We start from the raw sequence: 18,768 nt of genomic DNA, 5'->3' as shown, positions 1-18,768 counted from the left end.
AGTGGTCAGAAATGGGAAGTTGAGGTCTAACTATAAAGGCATTAATAAGATTTGTGTCAATGTCTGTAATTGAATAATCAACTACACCGGCTCCTAATCTGGAGCAGTAGGTGAATCTGCCTAAACTATCTCCTCTGGTTCTGCCATTAATGATGTATAGCCCTAAACCTTTACAGAGTTTTAACACTTGTTTTCCATCGGTGTTGACTAAACTATCATAGCTGTTTCTTGGTGTGATAATTAATGAAGAATGAAACGTGGTGTCGTTGGATATGTGATTATCTACAATATTCACATAATCAATTTCTCTTCCGGTCCTGGCATTTAAGTCTCCACATATGAGAATATGTCCTCTTGACTGAAAGTGCAAGATGTCGGTCTGTAGCTGTAGAAAGCTTTGCTGGTTGTAATAGAGTCGTGAGGTGGAATATAGAGCGCACAGAGGTAGAGATCATGCTGTGATATGACTGATTTCACTTCAAGCCAAATAGATGAATTTTCAATTTTAACTATTTTTATCAAGTGCTTCAAATTGTCTTTGTGCCAAATAAGTATTCCACCGGAGTCACGGCCATATTTAATATTAGAATTTTTTAATGAAGGAACAACAATTTCTTTGTATGCTATTGGACAATGTAAAGCCTCATTACTGCGACGCCACGTTTCATGAAAGATACAAATGTCCGTATCTGTTACACTGCTGAGTAAGTCTTGGTCTGCAGACTTGTTACCGAAAGTAGAAGAGTGCAGACCCTGTATATTCCAACAACTGATTTTAAGAGACTTCATGGATATGTTTGTCTGTAAAGTGTGTGCGTGTATATGTAAATATGTGTGAGTTATATCATGAGTCTGGAGCAGACGGTGTTCAGCAGACGTCTTATCTGGTTGAGTTCAGCAGCTGCAGGGTTTTGTGGTCGTTGAACTGCGGCTGCGTAGCTCTTGTGTTGTGATGGTGGTCCGGTGGCTGCTCTGGAGGATGAGAGGTTCTTGTTGGCTGAGAGCTTCTCTTGTTGTTGAAGTTTCTGTTGTTTTCTCACTCTCTCACACACACTCACACTCACACTCTCTCACACTCACACTCTCTCACATTCACTCTCTCTCACTCTCTCACACACACTCACACTCACACTCTCTCACACTCACACTCTCTCACATTCACTCTCACTCTCACTCTCTCACACACACTCACACTCACACTCTCTCACACTCACACTCTCTCACATTCACTCTCTCTCACACTCTTGCACACTAACATTCACACTCTCACTCTCTCACACTCACATTCACTCTCTCTCACACTCTCGCACACTCACATTCACACTCTCTCACTCTCTCACACTCACATTCACACTCTCTCACTCTCTCACACACACTCACACTCTCTCACACTCACACTCTCACATTCACTCTCTCTCACACTCACATTCACACTCTCTCACTCTCTCACACACACTCACTCACACTCACACTCTCTCACACTCACACTCTCTCACATTCACTCTCTCTCACACTCTCGCACACTAACATTCACACTCTCACTCTCTCACACTCACATTCACACTCTCTCACTCTCTCACACTCACATTCACACTCTCTCACTCTCTCACACTCTCTCACATTCACTCTCTCTCACTCTCGCACACTCACATTCACACTCTCTCACTCTCTCACACTCACATTCACACTCTCTCACTCTCTCACACTCACTCTCTCACATTCACTCTCTCTCACACTCACTTTCACACTCTCTCACTCTCTCACACTCACACTCTCTCACACTCACATTCACACTCTCTCACTCTCTCACACTCACATTCACACTCTCTCACACTCACATTCACTCTCTCACTCTCTCACTCACACTCTCACTCTCTCACACTCACACTCTCTCACATTCACTCTCTCGCACACTCACATTCACACTCACACTCTCTCACACTCACACTCACACTCTCACACTCACATTCACACTCTCTCACTCTCTCACACTCACACTCTCTCACACTCTCACATTCACACTCTCTCACTCTCACACTCTCTCACACTCACACTCTCACACTCTCACATTCACTCTCTCTCACACTCTCTCACATTCACTCTCTCTCTCACACTCACATTCACACTCTCTCACACTCACATTCACACTCTCTCACTCTCTCACACTCACTCTCTCTCTCACTCTCTCACACTCACATTCACACTCACACTCTCTCACACTCACACTCACATTCACTCTCTCACTCTCTCACACTCACATTTACACTCTCTCACTCTCTCACACTCACATTCACACTCACACTCTCTCACACTCACACTCTCTCACACTCACATTCACTCTCTCTCACTTTCTCACACTCACATTCACACTCTCTCACTCTCTCACACTCACATTCACACTCACACTCTCTCACACTCACATTCACTCTCTCTCACTCTCACACTCACATTCACACTCTCTCACTCTCTCACACTCACACTCTCTCACATTCACTCTCTCTCTCACTCTCTCACACTCAATTTCAATTCAATTCAATTCAGCTTTATTAGCATGACTGTGTAGCACAATGTTGCCAAAGCATTAACATATATATATATATATATATATATATATATATATATATATATATAACAACAACATAAAAAACAACATAAATAATAATAAATACAATCCATCTAAATAAATGAAAAGATAAAGTAAGTCAGTTTAGAGTTAATCATGTTTAACATCTAACATTGTGAATGGTTAACACATATTTAGCAGCGAGTGCAGCTGTTATCATCTTCTCCGAGTAAGAAGGGCATGTTCTCAGTATCTCTAAGTTCAGTAAATGATGGAATCAATGCTTCAAATCTGGGGAGAAATGTTTCCCTCACATTGTGATATTTAGGAGACATCAGCAGAAAGTGTTTCTCGTTCTCTATCTGCTGTAGATCACAGTGTCTACAGATCCTCTGCTCTCGCTCTGTCCATGTTTGTCTGTGTCTTCTCTCTCTTTTTCTAAATCATGGTGACTTCATCTGTATTTGGAGAGGATTTGTCTTTCTTTGAATGGTTTGATCAATAAATAATTGGCAAATGTAGTGGTTCTGTTTAGGGTTGAGTAGCATTGGAGTTTAAAGTGTATTTTTAGAGATTCATCATGAGTGTCTTTCAGAGTTTTGTCAGTTTCTTTAATAATGTCTTTGGGGTTGTAGCTGTAGTCGGTGAGGAGCTGGGTTTATGGACGAGCTGAAGAGCGAGCGTGTTCAGAGGATGAGGTTCTGCTGAGGTTTCATTGGCGAGGAGGGCTTTATATCGGACTGAATCAGGATCAGATCGAAGGAGGTGGTGCCAGAACTGAACTCTCACACTCACATTCACACTCGCATTCACACTCACATTCACACTCGCATTCACACTCACATTCACACTCGCATTCACACTCACATTCACACTCGCATTCACACTCACATTCACACTCTCTCTCACACTCACATTCACACTCTCTCACACTCTCTCACACTCTCTCACACTCTCTCACACTCTCTCACACTCTCTCACTCTATCACTCTATCACTCACACTCTCTCTCACACACTCACTCTCTCACACTCTCTCACACTCTCTCTCACACACAAATGACAAAAATTACAAACACTACTGTTATTAACAACAGATATGATGATATACAGGTGAAGCACAACACTTTATTATCATTACACTGCTGGTTATGTTGACACTGATGACACTGATTTTTCTGCACAAACCTACAAAAACGACATGCAACAGGAGCGTGTGATTTGTGCTTCAGATGCGTGAAAGACTCATCTGTACAACATCGAAGGGTGCATTTCAACGCTGCATTCGGTTAAACGCAGCCTCTGAATTGGGACGCAGCTTTTAGAGAGCGAGAGGACACGCGTGTGCTCAATATGAGCGAAGAAATCCATGTGATGCAGCAGCTGTCATCTGAATATTACACCACTGGATTCTGAATCTGTAATCAGCGTTACAGCCCATTACAACTCAACCCTAACCCCGTTAACCCTACAGTAACACTTTACTTTGATGATCACTGTTAGATGTTGTGTTGACCATAAGCAACTACAACCCTGTTTTCAGAAAATTTAGGACATTTTGTAAAATGCAATAAAACCTGTAATTTGCGTTTTATAAGAACGTCAAATTATTCTACTAACCCTCACCTAACAGTCTAATGAGAGCTAGCTGACATGCAGCTGCAAAGTTACTTATAGTCAACAGAATGTCTAAAAGGGACCATCAAATAAAGTTTAACAACCCTAACATCAACAGGTGGCGTGTGTCCTCTGAGTGTTCAGTGTCATATGTGGCCCTGGAGCACAAAACCAGTCATAAGTAGCACAGGTTCATTTTGTAGGATGTACATCCTATTCTAACAAACCATACATCAATGGAAAGCTTATTTATTCAGCTCTCAGAGGATGTTTGCATCTCAATTTAAAAAAATGGACCCTCATGACTGATTTTGTGCTCCAGGGTCACACAGGTGTGTGTGGAGCTATTGGAGCTGGTGAATGTGAAGCTGGCGTTCTCTTAGCCGTGGAGAGCCCCGTTGAGCGAGGGCCGGGCAGAGGGCCGTGACTGGCTGCAGCGGCTGGTGCTGGAGCTCTTGCGTCTGGCCGGGTTAGCGTGAGCATCGGGGCAGGACTCCACACGCGTGACCGTGTACAGGCTGCTCTGCCGCTGCTGCTGGAAGCGGGTGGTCTGGAGCTCCAGCTCATCACTGTCCGACACGTGAATGAAGGGACAGCAGCGAAACACACGCTTGAAGCCCGCGCGGAACCTGTGGCAGAAACGCAAGCGAGAGAGAGAAACTCTGTATATAATAAAAACCGCTACTGCATCGGTGGCTATGTTTACATGCAATCAATTAATCCGTTTGTAATCGGATTGATGGTGTTGTGCCCATTTTCGACTCCCTGCCAGTTTATTACCGCCCTCGTTGAAATCGCTACCTGATTGCCTAATCCTAACCCCTCCCCCACAACTAACCCTAAACCTACCAATACTAGGGGGTAATAATCTGGTGGGGGTCAGAATTCGGCACAAATGGCCTCAATGGCTCAAATCAGACTGAAAAGCCTTCATGTAAACACCTTAATCAATCCGATTGAGCTCGATCCGAACTAAATTTCGATTTCTGGATTTAAAGGAGTGGTTTATTCCTTTTCTAATACAATTGAGAGCACATGTAAACACTTGATCAGACTGAAAACCAAAACTGATATGACAGCGCATGCGCAATGAAGTAGAAAAAGCGTAATGATGCATGACGCGTGGAATGAGCGGTTCTTTCTTTTGAATAAAGTGTTGTATAAATGCATGTCCTGTCATTATAAAACTCTCCCTTCACTCCGCGTCTGTGAAGTGGAGCAAGACAACCTCCCACCAATCCTTGTTTCATATTCTCATCCACAGATGACTGGTTTTGGGTGCGGGGACGCGCGTTTAAACTGCGTGATGAATGCACTGTAAAAAATCAAAAGTTGAGAAAACGTTTCGGGTTATCCATGTAACTATGGTTCCCCGAGAGGGAACGAGACACTGCATACTGGTGGACACTTTGGGGAATGCAGCCAGCATGACCGGTGCCTGAAGTATGTATAAAACAACACAAATCCTATTGGTCCACGTGGCCCGTGACGTCATAGGCGGGTACCCAAAAGTATAAAAAGGCACCTGCTGAATACGTCACCAACTCAGTTGTCTGAGGAGACGTAAACAGGCAGGCCGAGGCATGGCAAGGGGACGCAGTGTCTCGTTCCCTCTCGGGGAACCACTATCCGCAGATAGCTATATACAAAGTGTCTTATGACAAAGGACCTTCCTAAGCAGCTTCCCAGACCAAGGGGATGGCTATCTACTTAAAACCCTGCAGGGGAGATAGCACTGTCTAAGCCAGGGCTCAGGGAGAAAAAGCCCTAAGAAGGGGAGCAGTTACATAGCTATCCTCAGATAACTATATACCTAGGAAGGGGCTACCCGACTGGACCAAACTTCAAACCTTCATGAAACTTTCCAGACTGCCCAGAGAGTGGGCCATCTACTTACTACCCTAACAGGGGAGATAGCACTGTCTAGGCAAGGGCTCAAGGAGACTGATACTTAAAGACCCTAAGAAGGAGAGCAGTTACTGAGATAGCACATAGATATCCTCAGATAACTATGTAACTGGGAAAGGCTACCAGAAGGGGACCAGCTGAGACTACCCAGACCACAAGAGTGGGCTGTCTACTTGCAACCCAAGCAGGGGAGACAGCACTGTCTAGGTAAGGGCTCAAGGTGACCACTACTTAAAAACCCTAAGAAGGGGAGCAATCACCGAGCTATCAACACTAATCCCACACAGCTTGCCTGGATAACCAGGTAAACCCTCCTATGAGGCTGCCCAGACCACAAAGAGTGGGCTATCTACTTACAACCCTACCAGGGGAGATAGCGCTATCTAGGCGAGGGCTCAAAGAGACCGCTACTTAGAGACCCTAGGAAGGGGAGCAGTCGCTGAGCTAGCACACAGACATTCTCAGATAGCTATATGTGTAATATGGGCTACCAGAAGGGGACAGACTGAAACTACCCAGACCACAGAGAGTGGGCTGTCTGCTTACAACCCCGAGAGGGGAGACAGCGCTGTCTAGGTAAGGGCTCAAGGAGACCGCTACTTAAAAACCCCTGGCAGGGGAGCAATCACCGAGCTAGCCCATGGCTGTCCTCAGATAGCTAGGTTCTAGGAAAGGGGACCACTGCAACTGCCAAGACCACAAGCAGTGGGCTGGTCTAGTTGTAAACCCTATAAGGGGAGATAGCACTATCTAGGCAGGGCTCAAGGAGACCGCTACTTAAATAGCTATCCCCAATTAGCATTTCCCTCAGATAAGGCTGAAGTCTGCCCAGACCATGAAGTGGGCCATCTACTTAAACCCTGATCAGGGGAGACAGTGCAGTCTAGGCAAGGGCTCAAGGAGACCCCTATTTACAGACCCCACAAGGGGGAGCAGTCTCCGAGCTGGAACACAGCTATCCTCAAATAGCAGATTCCTAAACAAAGACTTCAGCGCTCACCTGAGAGAGCTTGTGCCCAAGGGGAACCCAACCCAGTCATAGACACCAGGCTAGAACATAGCTGCCCTCAGACTGCTATATTCCAAAGAAAAGCAAGCCTGAGCTGGAGCATAATCACTACACTCTGAGCAGAGACTGTTCACTTACCATCCGGCTAAATATAGGAAGGAACATTCCCCGTAACCACTCTAGATTACTGAAACACCCTGGGAGAGCAAGGTCGCAGCTTCTCTCCACAGAGCATTCAATATATCCATGCCCAGCGAGGCTCTCCACACACAAAAACATGCATATTAGGTGGTTTTTCACAAGATGGCGCTGCACACGGCAACCATGGTGCTTTGCTCTCCAGTTGTTTTAGTGTTTTTGTTAGTTTTTCCTGTTTTTTGTTTTTCAAACATGATCAGTTTCACCGGGGATGAACTGCTGAACATTCGTCAGAACACACCACAAAATCTCCTACTGGTTTTCGATTATTCGGATGTTTTGCTGAACATAGTTGTCGGGGGAGCAGCGGCGCTGTTCAAATGCTTCAGGACGCGCAGATGGGGGAAGCAAGCCAGTGCGCTCGTGAAGCTCAGACAGCACGGATTTAGAACAACGCTACCTAGTATCCATCTGGTGAATCTCCGCTCTCTACCCAACAAAACAGACTAACTTCTTCTGCTCTCCCGGACAAATAAGGATTTCTCACACTTTGCTGCTCTGTGTTTCACGGAAATCTGGCTGAACAACGCCATTCCGGACAGCATGTTAAGTCTGCTGGGCTTTCAGCTGTTCAGAGCGGATCGTGACGCAGAATCAACGGGGAAATCGCGCGGCAGTGGGACATGCTTTTACATCAATGAGAGGTGGTGTACAGATGTAACAGTGTTAAAGAAGACGTGCTGTTCAGATCTAGAAGTGCTTTTCATTAACTGTAAGCCTTTCTACTCGCCACGGGAGTTTCGCTCGTTCATTCTCGTGAGTGTTTACATTCCACTGCAAGCGCACGTAAGCTCAGCTTTACAGAAACTTGTTGATCAGATCACAGACACAGAACAACAACACCCGGACTCGGTTTTAATCATTCTCGGGGACTTTAATAAAGCCAATCTCTCCCGTGAACTGCTAAAATACAAACAGCACATCACATGTCCCACCAGAGACAGCAATGTATTGGATCACTGTTACACAGCAATAAAAGATGCATATCACTCTGTCCCACGGGCAGCTATGGGGCTCTCTGACCACTGCCTGGTTCATCTTATACCAACCTACAGGCAAAAACTTAAATCTGCTAAACCTGTATTAAAGACTGTAAAGAGATGGACCAACGAAACAGAGTGGGTTTTTACAAGCCTGTTTCGACTGCACTGATTGGAGCGTTTTTGAAGCTGCTACCACCGATCTGGATGAGCTCACAGAGATTGTAAGATTCTATATTAGTTTCTGTGAGGATATATGCATTCCTACCAGGACTTATTTAACATTCAACAATGATAAGCCATGGTTTACAGCAAAACTCTGACATCTTCGTCAGGCCAAAGAGGATGCCTACAGAAATGGGGACAGAGTCTTGTACAGTCAGGCCAGGAACACACTGAATAAAGAGATTAGAGTGGCTAAAAGGACCTACACTAAAAAGTTAGAAGATCAGTTCACTTCCAATGACTCTGCTTCAGTGTGGAAAGGTCTGAAAGCCATCACCAACTACAAGACACCATCCCCCAGCACTGAGGTGAATCAACAACTTGCTGATAACCTGAATGAGTTTTATTGTAGATTTGAAACCCCCCACACCCGTCCTGACCATCTCTCTGCACAACCGCTAAGACCTCCTGTATCCCCCCTCTCCCCCACACCTGCACTCCAGATCAGTGAAGAAGACGTGTGCCAGGTCTTCAGAAAGAACAAGAGAAGGAAGGCACCAGGCCCAGACGGTGTGACACCAGCCTGCTTGAAAACCTGTGCTGACTAGCTGGCCCCCATCTTCACACAGATCTTCAACAGATCACTGGAGTTGTGTGAAGTCCCTTCCTGCTTCAAACGCTCCACCATCATCCCTGTCCCAAAGAAACCCAAGATAACAGGACTTAACGACAACAGACCTGTGGCACTAACATCTGTTGTCATGAAGTTATTCGAAAAACTGGTTCTGGCTTATCTGAAGGACATCACTGGACCCTTACTGGACCCCCTGCAGTTTGCTTACCGAGCAAACAGGTCTGTGGATGATGCAGTCAACATGGGACTGCACTTCATCCTGCAGCATCTGGACAAATCAGGGTCTTATGTGAGACTTTTGTGGACTTTAGTTCGGCCTTCAGCACCATCATTCCTACACTCCTCCAGACCAACCTAACCCAGCTCTCTGTCCATAGCTCTATCTGTCAGTGGATCACCAGCTTCCTGACAGATAGGCAGCAGCTAGTGAGACTGGGGAGATTCATGTCAAACAGCCGCTCCACCAACACTGGTGCCCCTCAGGGATGTGTTCTCTCCCCACTACTCTTCTCTCTGTACACCAACGACTGCATCTATAAAGAACCCTCTGTCAAGCTCCTGAAGTTTGCATATGACACCACACTCATCGGCCTCATTCAGGACGGTGACGAGTCTGCTTACAGACAGGAGGTTAAAGAGCTGGCTGTCTGGTGCAGTCTAAACAACCTGGAGCTCAACATGCTCAAAACAGTGGAGATGATCGTGGACTTCAGGAGAAACCCCCCCTGCACTCCCCCCACTCACCATCACTGACAGCACTGTGGCTGCAGTGGAGATATTCAAGTTCCTGGGATCCATCATCTCTCAGGACCCAGCAAAAGGCCCAGCAGAGGTTATACTTCCTTAACCAGCTGAGGAAGTTTAACCTGCCACAGGAGTTGCTGAAACAGTTCTACTCAGCTGTCATCAAGTCTGTTCTGTGCACATCAATAACTGTCTGGTTTGGTTCAGCTACAAAATCAGACATCAGAAGACTACAGAGAACGGTTCGAACTGCTGAAAGGATTATTGGTGCTCCCCTGCCCTCCCTCTAAGAACTGTATACTTCCAGAGTGAGGAAAAGGGCTCAGAAAATCACTCTGGATCCCTCCCATCCGAGTCACCCCCTTTTTGAACTTTTGCCATTTGGCTGCCGCTACAGAGCCCCAAATACCAGGACAGCCAGGCACAAGAACAATTTCTTCCCCCAGGCAATCTACCTTATGAACAGTTAAATGTTCCCCACATTATGCAATATAAAAATGTGCAATAACCTTATATTTATTTGTTACCATCTCCACCATTTATTTACTTTTCAATTTTTGTCTATTTATATTTACTATGTGTATTTTTTATTCTCATCTTATTTTTATTGTCTGTGTGTTCTTTTCTCTGTGTACTGGAAGCTTATGTCACTAAAACAAATTCCTTGTATGCGCAAGCATACTTGGCAATAAAGCGCTTTCTGATTCTGATTCTGATATTAGAGAGGCACGGCTAAGCTGAATATAGCTCCGCCCGCGATCTCGCATGCCCTGAGCGAAAATGTCTCGGTGCTCACACTTCATCGTTATAGCAATGCGAGCAATATCCGCTGCATCAGGCATCCCAATTGTAAAGGTTATGCGGACACCGCAGATCAAAGCAATCACCATGAGCTGAGATAAACCGAGCCGCGGCAACAGCCCGAGACACAAACACTTTGGATTGGTGTTGTTTTATATACGTTTCAGGCACCGGACATGCTGGCTGCATTCCCTAATATGTCCACCAGGACGCAGTGTTGAGTTCCCTAGAAGAGGAACTTAAAAGTTTAAGGCAACCAGCTTCAAGAGATTTTTTTGTTTTCTCAACTTGTTTTTGAAGGAGATTTTTGATTTCTCAACCTTTAGCTGTATGAACTGAAAACAACAAGTTGAGAAAACTCAAAAATCTCCTGAAGCTGGTTGCCTTAAAGGGGTCATCGGATGCCATTTTCCACAAGTTGATATGATTCTTTAGGGTCTTAATGAAAAGTCTATAACATACTTTGGTTAAAATTTCTCAATGGTAGTGTAAAAACACCCTTTTAACCTGTAAAAAACAGCTCTGTTTTCATCAAGCCATGTTATAGTCCATGTTGCTTTAAATGCTAATGAGCTCTGCTGATCCCGCTCCTTTCTTCCGTGGAGTGACGAGCAGACTGTAAACTTCAGCCTTGAAACTGGCTAACTAGCATATATTACGAAAGGCAATTTGTAAAGATTCATAAAACCCTTATACTCACTTCTGTAGATGAGGCTGGATCACGAATGATTCGCGCGAACATAGACGCATTTAGGCAGATTGGCGCATTCACTTCAAAGTGAAAGTAATGTTAATCCTCTGCATCTTCAGGGGCTCAGATGTCGGGTGTAATTGACGATGGCCATATTCATTCATTACATCCAACAACAGAACACCTCAGTCGCTTAATCGGAGACATCTTGTCTTCCCCTGCACCGGAGTCGACATAATAGCGGACAGCTCTCAGCTCACTCAGGGTGGGTCTAAGTATTGTGGGAGCGGCCTGCGTAGAACTAGGTCATTCTGACAGGACCCTCACAACAGCCTGATTTGAGAAAGGGGATTTTAAAATTGGGATTTAAAAAAAACATTGGGTGGATTTTTATCATTATAGGATGGATGTGTACGCATTTATGTTCAAACAACAAATAAAGTGAATTTTGCATCCGATGACCCCTTTAAACTTTTGAGTTTTCTCAACTTTCTAAAAATTTTGCATGTAAAAATAGCCAGTGTGACGTCAATGAACCACCAAATTATTTTTAACGGTTCAAGTAATGCTCGGCTAACAAATTAAATAAAAAGTTATAAAAACTTTCTGGGAACATTGTTTGAAATGTTTCTAAAATATTGACGTCCAGTATAATGTCATTTAAAGGTCACAAAACGTTTCTCACAACATTGTGCTAACTTTTTTTTTGTTGTTGTTGTTAATGTTATAGAATGTTCTATAAACTTTACTTTAAGAACGTTTTTTCTAACATTTATATAACTTTAAAATAAAGTTGTGAAAGTTGTGAGAACGTTCTCTGTTAGCTGGGTGAGTGCTCAGCTCATATGTCTGTGCAATATGCCATGTTATTATCATTTGCATAACATGCCAAATTATTTGCAAAAGTATGTGTGAGTCACAATTGGCCATTTGTGGGGAAAAAACAACAAAATCTCTGCATTTTTATGACAATTATAGCACAAAATTCAAACAATAAATGCTGATTTGGTGCTCTTTAATGTGCGTGACAGATCGCTGTAGCCATCTCAGTTCAAACAGCACTTGAACCAATCTTCTTTACTTCTTAGCTACTAGTAATAAAATGAAATAAATATTGAAAGATGAGGCTAAACTTACTGAAATGCATCATCTCTCAATCATTCTAAACAGTGATTTAACCGAAGGAAGATGTCATTAAAACAGCTGGTGAACAGCACTTGACGTCACATTTACCTCAGGATTTAGTGTTAACTCTTTCCCTGCCATTGACGTAATTTTTCTATCTTTCCGTGTTTTCACTGGTGTACGGTAGGAGGCGCTATTACACATCTTCTGAAAGAGTATTGAACGTCGCGTATGTAAGCGGATGCATATGTGAAATAGCACGATCATCAAACATTAAACAGCATATAAATCAAAACTGTGTTACGTTATTGAATGATGTGTCGATCCAGTAAGTGGTTTCGGACTGAAGCTTTGGAAGTGTTTGAGTTAAAAGTTAATTCTTTCCCCGCTAGCGTATTTTTAAATACCACTTCCTGGGTTGACATTTCTTTCGATAACTTTAGGCGGTTTTAAACGATTTGCTGTTTAATGTTTGATGATCGTGTTATTTTTACAAACGCAATCACTTGTTTCTGCATCTTCTTTGCTGTGTTTTGACACAGATGTTCAATACTCTTTCAGAAGATGCGTAATAGCGCCTCCTACCATATAACACTGAAAACTCAGTGAAAAACTGGAAAATTCTGTCAGTGGCAGGGAAGAGTTAATTATATGTTAGTTTGCGACGAAAGTGAACTTTAGAGAAGAGCATATCATAAATTGTGAATGTAAATGCACAGATGTTAATCGCATGCGTTCGCTGATGTTTGTGTGTGAGCGGTATACCTGCTGTTGAGGCAGCAGTAGATGATGGGGTTGTACATGGAGGAGCTCATGGAGAGCCACAGCACCGACAGATACACCTGCTGGATCGACTTGAACCTCTTCAGCTTCCGGTTGAAGCTCGTTACGATGAAATACACATGATATGGAAGCCAACAGACAGCAAATGTTACCACCACGATCACCATCATCTTCACAACCTACAGAAACATCAGCACAATCATAGCCATAAAACTAAGAACACACACATGCTTCTGACAACAAAATACTTAGAAGCAGGCAGATGCAAAATGAAACCAGTTAAACTACAGTCAAGTTACCCAAGATAAAGTCATTTACTCTACAAAGCAGCAGCTTCACTGAAATTTAAATGCAACTGGCAAGCTTAATTCATAGTCAAAAATATAGTGAGGGACAGCTGTATTAACTACATATTTCACCTACAGAGACAAAGAGAGTCTACTGAATCATTTCTGGAACTAGTTCATTTACACAGAACATATGAATGAAGAGAGGCGCGTGTTCAATGCCTGCGTGAGTGATATATAACATACAAACACGTCACACATTGAGCTACACTGTTACTCGCTGGACAAAAACAGCTGAACTACTGAAAACTGTAGGAAAGTTTAGTTTGCTACTCACCAAGACTAAACTTGTGTCAGCAAACAAAAGACTAGAACAAATGAACACTATGTTTAAACAGCATTAAACTAAATAAGACAATCAGAGAAAAACATTGTAATGAACAAAACCACAGTTAAAGCCCACAAGAGCAGTAAACACACAGTGACTCTGACAAAATCTTCCTTTACTCTTAACCTAAACTAACTCAAACTAGTCTGATTTGGGTGCTTTGTCCTCTTGTCAGTGAAATACACCTGATCGTACTGCAGATGTTCCTTTTTGGATAAAAGCATCTGCTAAACTAGCGGTTAACCTTTTTTCGAGGGCCCTAATGGATAGAAAGTTGGTCCAGCAGGGATTGTAGGTGGGGGGAGTGAATGACCAGCACTCTCTCAATACCACGACTGAGGAGAGACCCCTGAGCAAGAACCAAACCCACAACTGCTCCCCAGTGACTGCCCACTGCTCCGGGTGTGTGTTCACGCTGTGTGTGTGTGTACTTGGATGGGTTAAATGCAGAGCACAAACTCCGAGTATGGGTCACCACACTTGGCCACACGTCACTTCACTTTACTTTCACTTCACTTTCACTTTTTTCACTTTTCACAGCACCCTAGCAATCAGCCCATAGACTTCCATTGAAAAGGGTGAGAGGAATATCTCTGGATCAGAACATCGTATAAGCCATATTTCAGCTCCAGAACACCGAACAACATGTGCTTGTGCTCGTTTGACAAAGGCTGTCCATTCAAACATCAGAGTTTGTTCACAAACTGTAGCCAATTGTTTATTAATTTAAATATGTTTAAGCCATCCTACGGGCCTGGTTGAGAACCGCTGTTCTAAATTAACAAATTAACATATGTGTACATGAGAAGATCAGCAGAAGAGCACGAGCACCTTTCTCTTGGCCTGCAGGTGATCCTGGAAGTTTCCCGAGGAGTGTCCTGGAAATCCTCCGCCCCACAGCGTGAGTCCGACCCTGCTGTAGGTGGCAGCCATGAGCGCCAGCGGCAGGAGATACACCAGCACCGCCACGATCACGTGATATCTGTTCAACACACACACACAAGTCAGCCTGCGACAGGGAAGAGAGGGTCACACTCAATGAAGACGATGGCTGTCTGTCTCTCACATGAAGGCATCGTCGTCGCGCCGCGGCCAGGCCACGTAGCAGACCGTCCTGTGCGGCCTCACTTCGGTTACAGAATAAAAGCAGAGCGGAAACGCCAGAAACGCAGCCAGAATCCACACGCACGCAATCACGCCTTTTGTGGCCGTTCCTGAGAGGCGGGGCTTCATCGGGTGGATGATCGCCATGTACCTGATCAAAGAGGAAGTGACACAGGAAGTGACCTGGATGTATTTCAACTGTATGTATGATTTTTATTTTCTGTAACTATTCCCGTTTCTCAAATGGAAGGCTGCATGGAGTCCATGGAGTCTTTCCACTGCAACCAATAGTGGATTTTACTGATAATGATAACTAGGTTGGAACACACTGGTTGGTAACCGATTAATCAATTATAGGTTTTTAAAATGAACTAATATAGTGCTGAAACTTAAAAAAAAAACAGTACTGAACCATGAAAATGTTACTAAACATTACTTTCATCAAAAAGACTTATTTCTGCTATTTTAGGCTCATTTCGTAAATGATCATTTCAATTCTACAGAAGTGCAAACAAATTTACAAAATCAGACAATTTTGTCCGCGCATCAGTGTAAATGTCTATTTATGTATAGAGACAAATAATGAGGTTAATCACTGTCTGTCATGCCAGTTTCTATTGATCATGTATATTACTGAAGACACCACAAACAAATCTTCAGCTTTTAGGTTTATTTCTCATCAAACAATATATGCAGAACAAGTAAGTAAGCAGACACTGTTGAATGTGCAGAGAGCAAATACACAGTTCTAGAAATGATTTCACTCTGCATGAAAACTCAGTGATGATGCATACAGGGCATAGTAATAAAAACATTCAGCCCCTTAAGAACAAATGCATCAACATATAATCATTTATCTTAACAAACGTGCAGACATGCACTAATGTTTAGTATAAAGCAGTCGAACAGATACATGATTCCATTTGTGCCTAACCAGTTTCTCAACTCCAGTCCTCGGGACCCAGAATGCATTTGATTGAGCTCATCTGGACAGTGATATGCATCAGACATTCTGAGGACTGGAGCGGAGAAGCTCTGTTGGCAGCTGTGTTGCAGTAGTTCATTAGTTTGCTGATTCCTGGAGCGGCTCCTGCAGCGCCTCAAACTCATACGAAGGTTACTTTGCAAATGTAATAGGTTACAGATTACAAGTTACCTCATTTAAAATGTAATGAGTAGTGTAACTATTTCAGTTACTTTATTAAAGTAGTGTAACTGATTACATTTGATTACTTTTCTAAATTTCTAACATGTTTTTAACTGTTAATGATTTTCAAACATGTACAGTACAGTTTTTTTCAACTGCTTACATTTTTTAAAACTTTGCCTCTTTTTTCCCCCAAACTTTACACACAAATCCAAGAATTGCACACACAAAATGCCTCATCTCTTGCAAAATGAAGCACTGCATTCAAAATATCACAAACACATCTCAAAAGCAAACATTTGCAAACACCTTTGCCATAATATTAATTCCTGTTAGATTTGTGTGTGTTACATAGAGAATTGTGTGTTGTGTTTTGCAAAAAGTGTTTTATGAAATTGAAAACTGAGTCAAAGGCTGAGAATGAGTGTCTGGTTTTGCAGATCTGGTGTGTGCTTCTGCTGTTTGAGTGACAGCTTTCAGAAACTGTGTGACAAGGAAAGATTCTGTGTGTAAGCAGCTGAAAAACACTGTAACGCAGGCAGCGTTAACCTACAGTAGAACTCAACGCTGATTACTGTCAGACTTTCAAAATCCTTCATCACTTGAATTAAGATTATAATCATTTAATTTTAAAGCACAGCACTGGAACACCCTTTTAAAACACTGCAACACATTTTTAGCACTCGCCATGGTGGCAACTCTTAGACAGTTTGTAGCCTAAAGCTTTTAGTGGCAATGTGGATTGATGTGATTGGCAGACGTGGTGTCAGAAGCATCAGTATAGCATCGCTTTACTACATAGCAGGAGGCGTCATGCACATCAAAAACATGCAAAGCAACAATTTAACATTATTCAACATATACAGAAAATATTCAGATGTAACCCCTTTGTAATCATTAACATTTTCATAAGTAACTAATTTAATTACTTTTTTTTTTCTCAGTAACTGTAGTTACATTTATTTGCAATTAAATGACATAATCCTGTTACATGTAACTAGTTACTGCCCAACACTGGTGGGATGTGATTATGAATCTGATGATAGACAGCAGTGACTCTAGATAACACTACAAGCATGTTTGCTGGGACATTTCAAATGGTTTCTTTTAATTCACTTATGAAAAGTGTTTTGTGGTTATTGTTGCAGACTAGAGGATTAGCTAAAGGTCACATTTATCACAAACCCAGCAGGCATTTATTTCTGGCACAAATCGAGCCATATGAACTTTAAATGGCATCATCAGTATCTGCAGATATTCATGAGGACTGAACCAATATCACATTAACTGTGTGTGAGTGTGTGTGTACCTGTCTAAGGCGATGGCGCTCATGGAGTAGATGCTGGCGAACACGGCGGTCACCGGGTAGAAGTTCTGGAAGCGGCAGAACGCGCTGCTGAAGTACCAGTCTCCGTGCGCTCCGTACACGAAGTTGACCAGCGCGTTGAGCGCGGCCACGCACACGTCAGACGCCGCGAGGTTGAGCAGAAAGTAGTTGGTGATGGTCCTCATCCTCTTGTGCGCCGCGATGATCCAGATAACGATCAGGTTCCCGGTGACGGCCACCAGCAGAACCAGCGCGAACGCGAGCGACCAGAGCGCCACGCGCCACGGAGGCTGCGCGAACCTGTTGGTGTGGGTGAAGTTTGAGGAGTTTCTTGACGAGGACATGGTTCGCTGTGAAGAAGACACCTGTCTGTCTGCGCACAGGACGAGCTGTGTGTGTGTGTGTGTGTGTGTGTGTGTGTGTGTGTGAATAGCCTCCAGAGGAGGCGGAGAGTACATGAACCCCCAGAACAAATCAGTCTACTAACACTTAGGTGCATGCAGCATATGATTCATCACGATTCCCTTCTGTTTATTCTACTTTCATGCATTTGATGTTTCGTATTTCTTTCAGCAATATACTTATTTAAAATTATATATATATATATATATATATATATATATATATATATATATATATATATATAATATGTACTCTCTCTCTCTCTATATATGGGCGTTTCTTCAACTAGGGGCACTTTAGTCTTGTGAAGTTGAATAAAAAAACTTGTTCAAAAGTCACGTAACACAGTCTCATAAGTTTAAATAATTTGTCTAGTTGTAAGGTCTGTAAGAGGACAAACTTAGATTACAAGAGAAATTGTTAATATTTAACATTTTTCCAACCTGCAAAGAACAAATGTAATTTCCACCACATCTCAATATACAGCTGTTATTTAAAAATAGAATAACTTATGCCACTAAAGAATTGTCTAAGATCATTTTTGTAACTAGTTTTACCAGTTTTTCCACAATGTACAATAATTATACATTTGTCAATGAGATAAATGAACTGCTCTAAGGAGCAAATGCTGAACTGTACACCTGTCACACTGAAATTTTATATTGGTTTGGGTAAGAGCTTATTAGAAAATAAATAACTTGAATTTTTATTTTAAGTAGAACATGATCTCATAAATTGTGGATACATTTTTAATGTGTGATGAGAACTTTTTAAATATTTTTAATATGGAAATGACAGGGTGTTGTGGAAATTACGATGAATTAATGTGAATGTAGAGAAACAGCAGAGATATTTATTAGAAAAAGTCTTAAACTCGTCACACTCATTAAAATCAAT

The 18,768-nt window shown here is 42.8% G+C and overlaps 1 protein-coding gene across 3 annotated transcripts in view; it reads right to left on the bottom strand.

The window, feature by feature from the left end:
* LOC131531631 (neuromedin-K receptor-like) overlaps nucleotides 1-17,903 on the bottom strand; it is a 47,354-nt gene extending 29,451 nt beyond the window's left edge. For 2 of the 3 annotated variants that reach the window (XM_058762523.1, XM_058762525.1), the window contains exons 1-4: nucleotides 17,452-17,903; nucleotides 14,958-15,146; nucleotides 14,723-14,873; nucleotides 13,199-13,395 (exon numbers count right to left, since the gene is read on the bottom strand). In XM_058762523.1, coding sequence (XP_058618506.1) covers nucleotides 13,199-13,395; nucleotides 14,723-14,873; nucleotides 14,958-15,146; nucleotides 17,452-17,813 — 899 coding nt within the window. In that variant the 5' untranslated portion in view covers nucleotides 17,814-17,903. Of the gene's footprint in view, nucleotides 1-3,547; nucleotides 4,808-13,198; nucleotides 13,396-14,722; nucleotides 14,874-14,957; nucleotides 15,147-17,451 lie in introns of those variants that run through there. The other variant, XM_058762524.1, reaches the window with a different exon arrangement.
* Between the last annotated feature and the right edge of the window lie 865 nt (nucleotides 17,904-18,768).

This window comes from Onychostoma macrolepis, chromosome 23 (genome assembly GCF_012432095.1).
Source record: "Onychostoma macrolepis isolate SWU-2019 chromosome 23, ASM1243209v1, whole genome shotgun sequence".
In the NCBI taxonomy this organism is placed as follows: Eukaryota; Metazoa; Chordata; class Actinopteri; order Cypriniformes; family Cyprinidae; genus Onychostoma; species Onychostoma macrolepis.
Note: the sequence above shows the minus strand (reverse complement) of the source record. Positions and strands in the feature narration are given on the sequence as shown.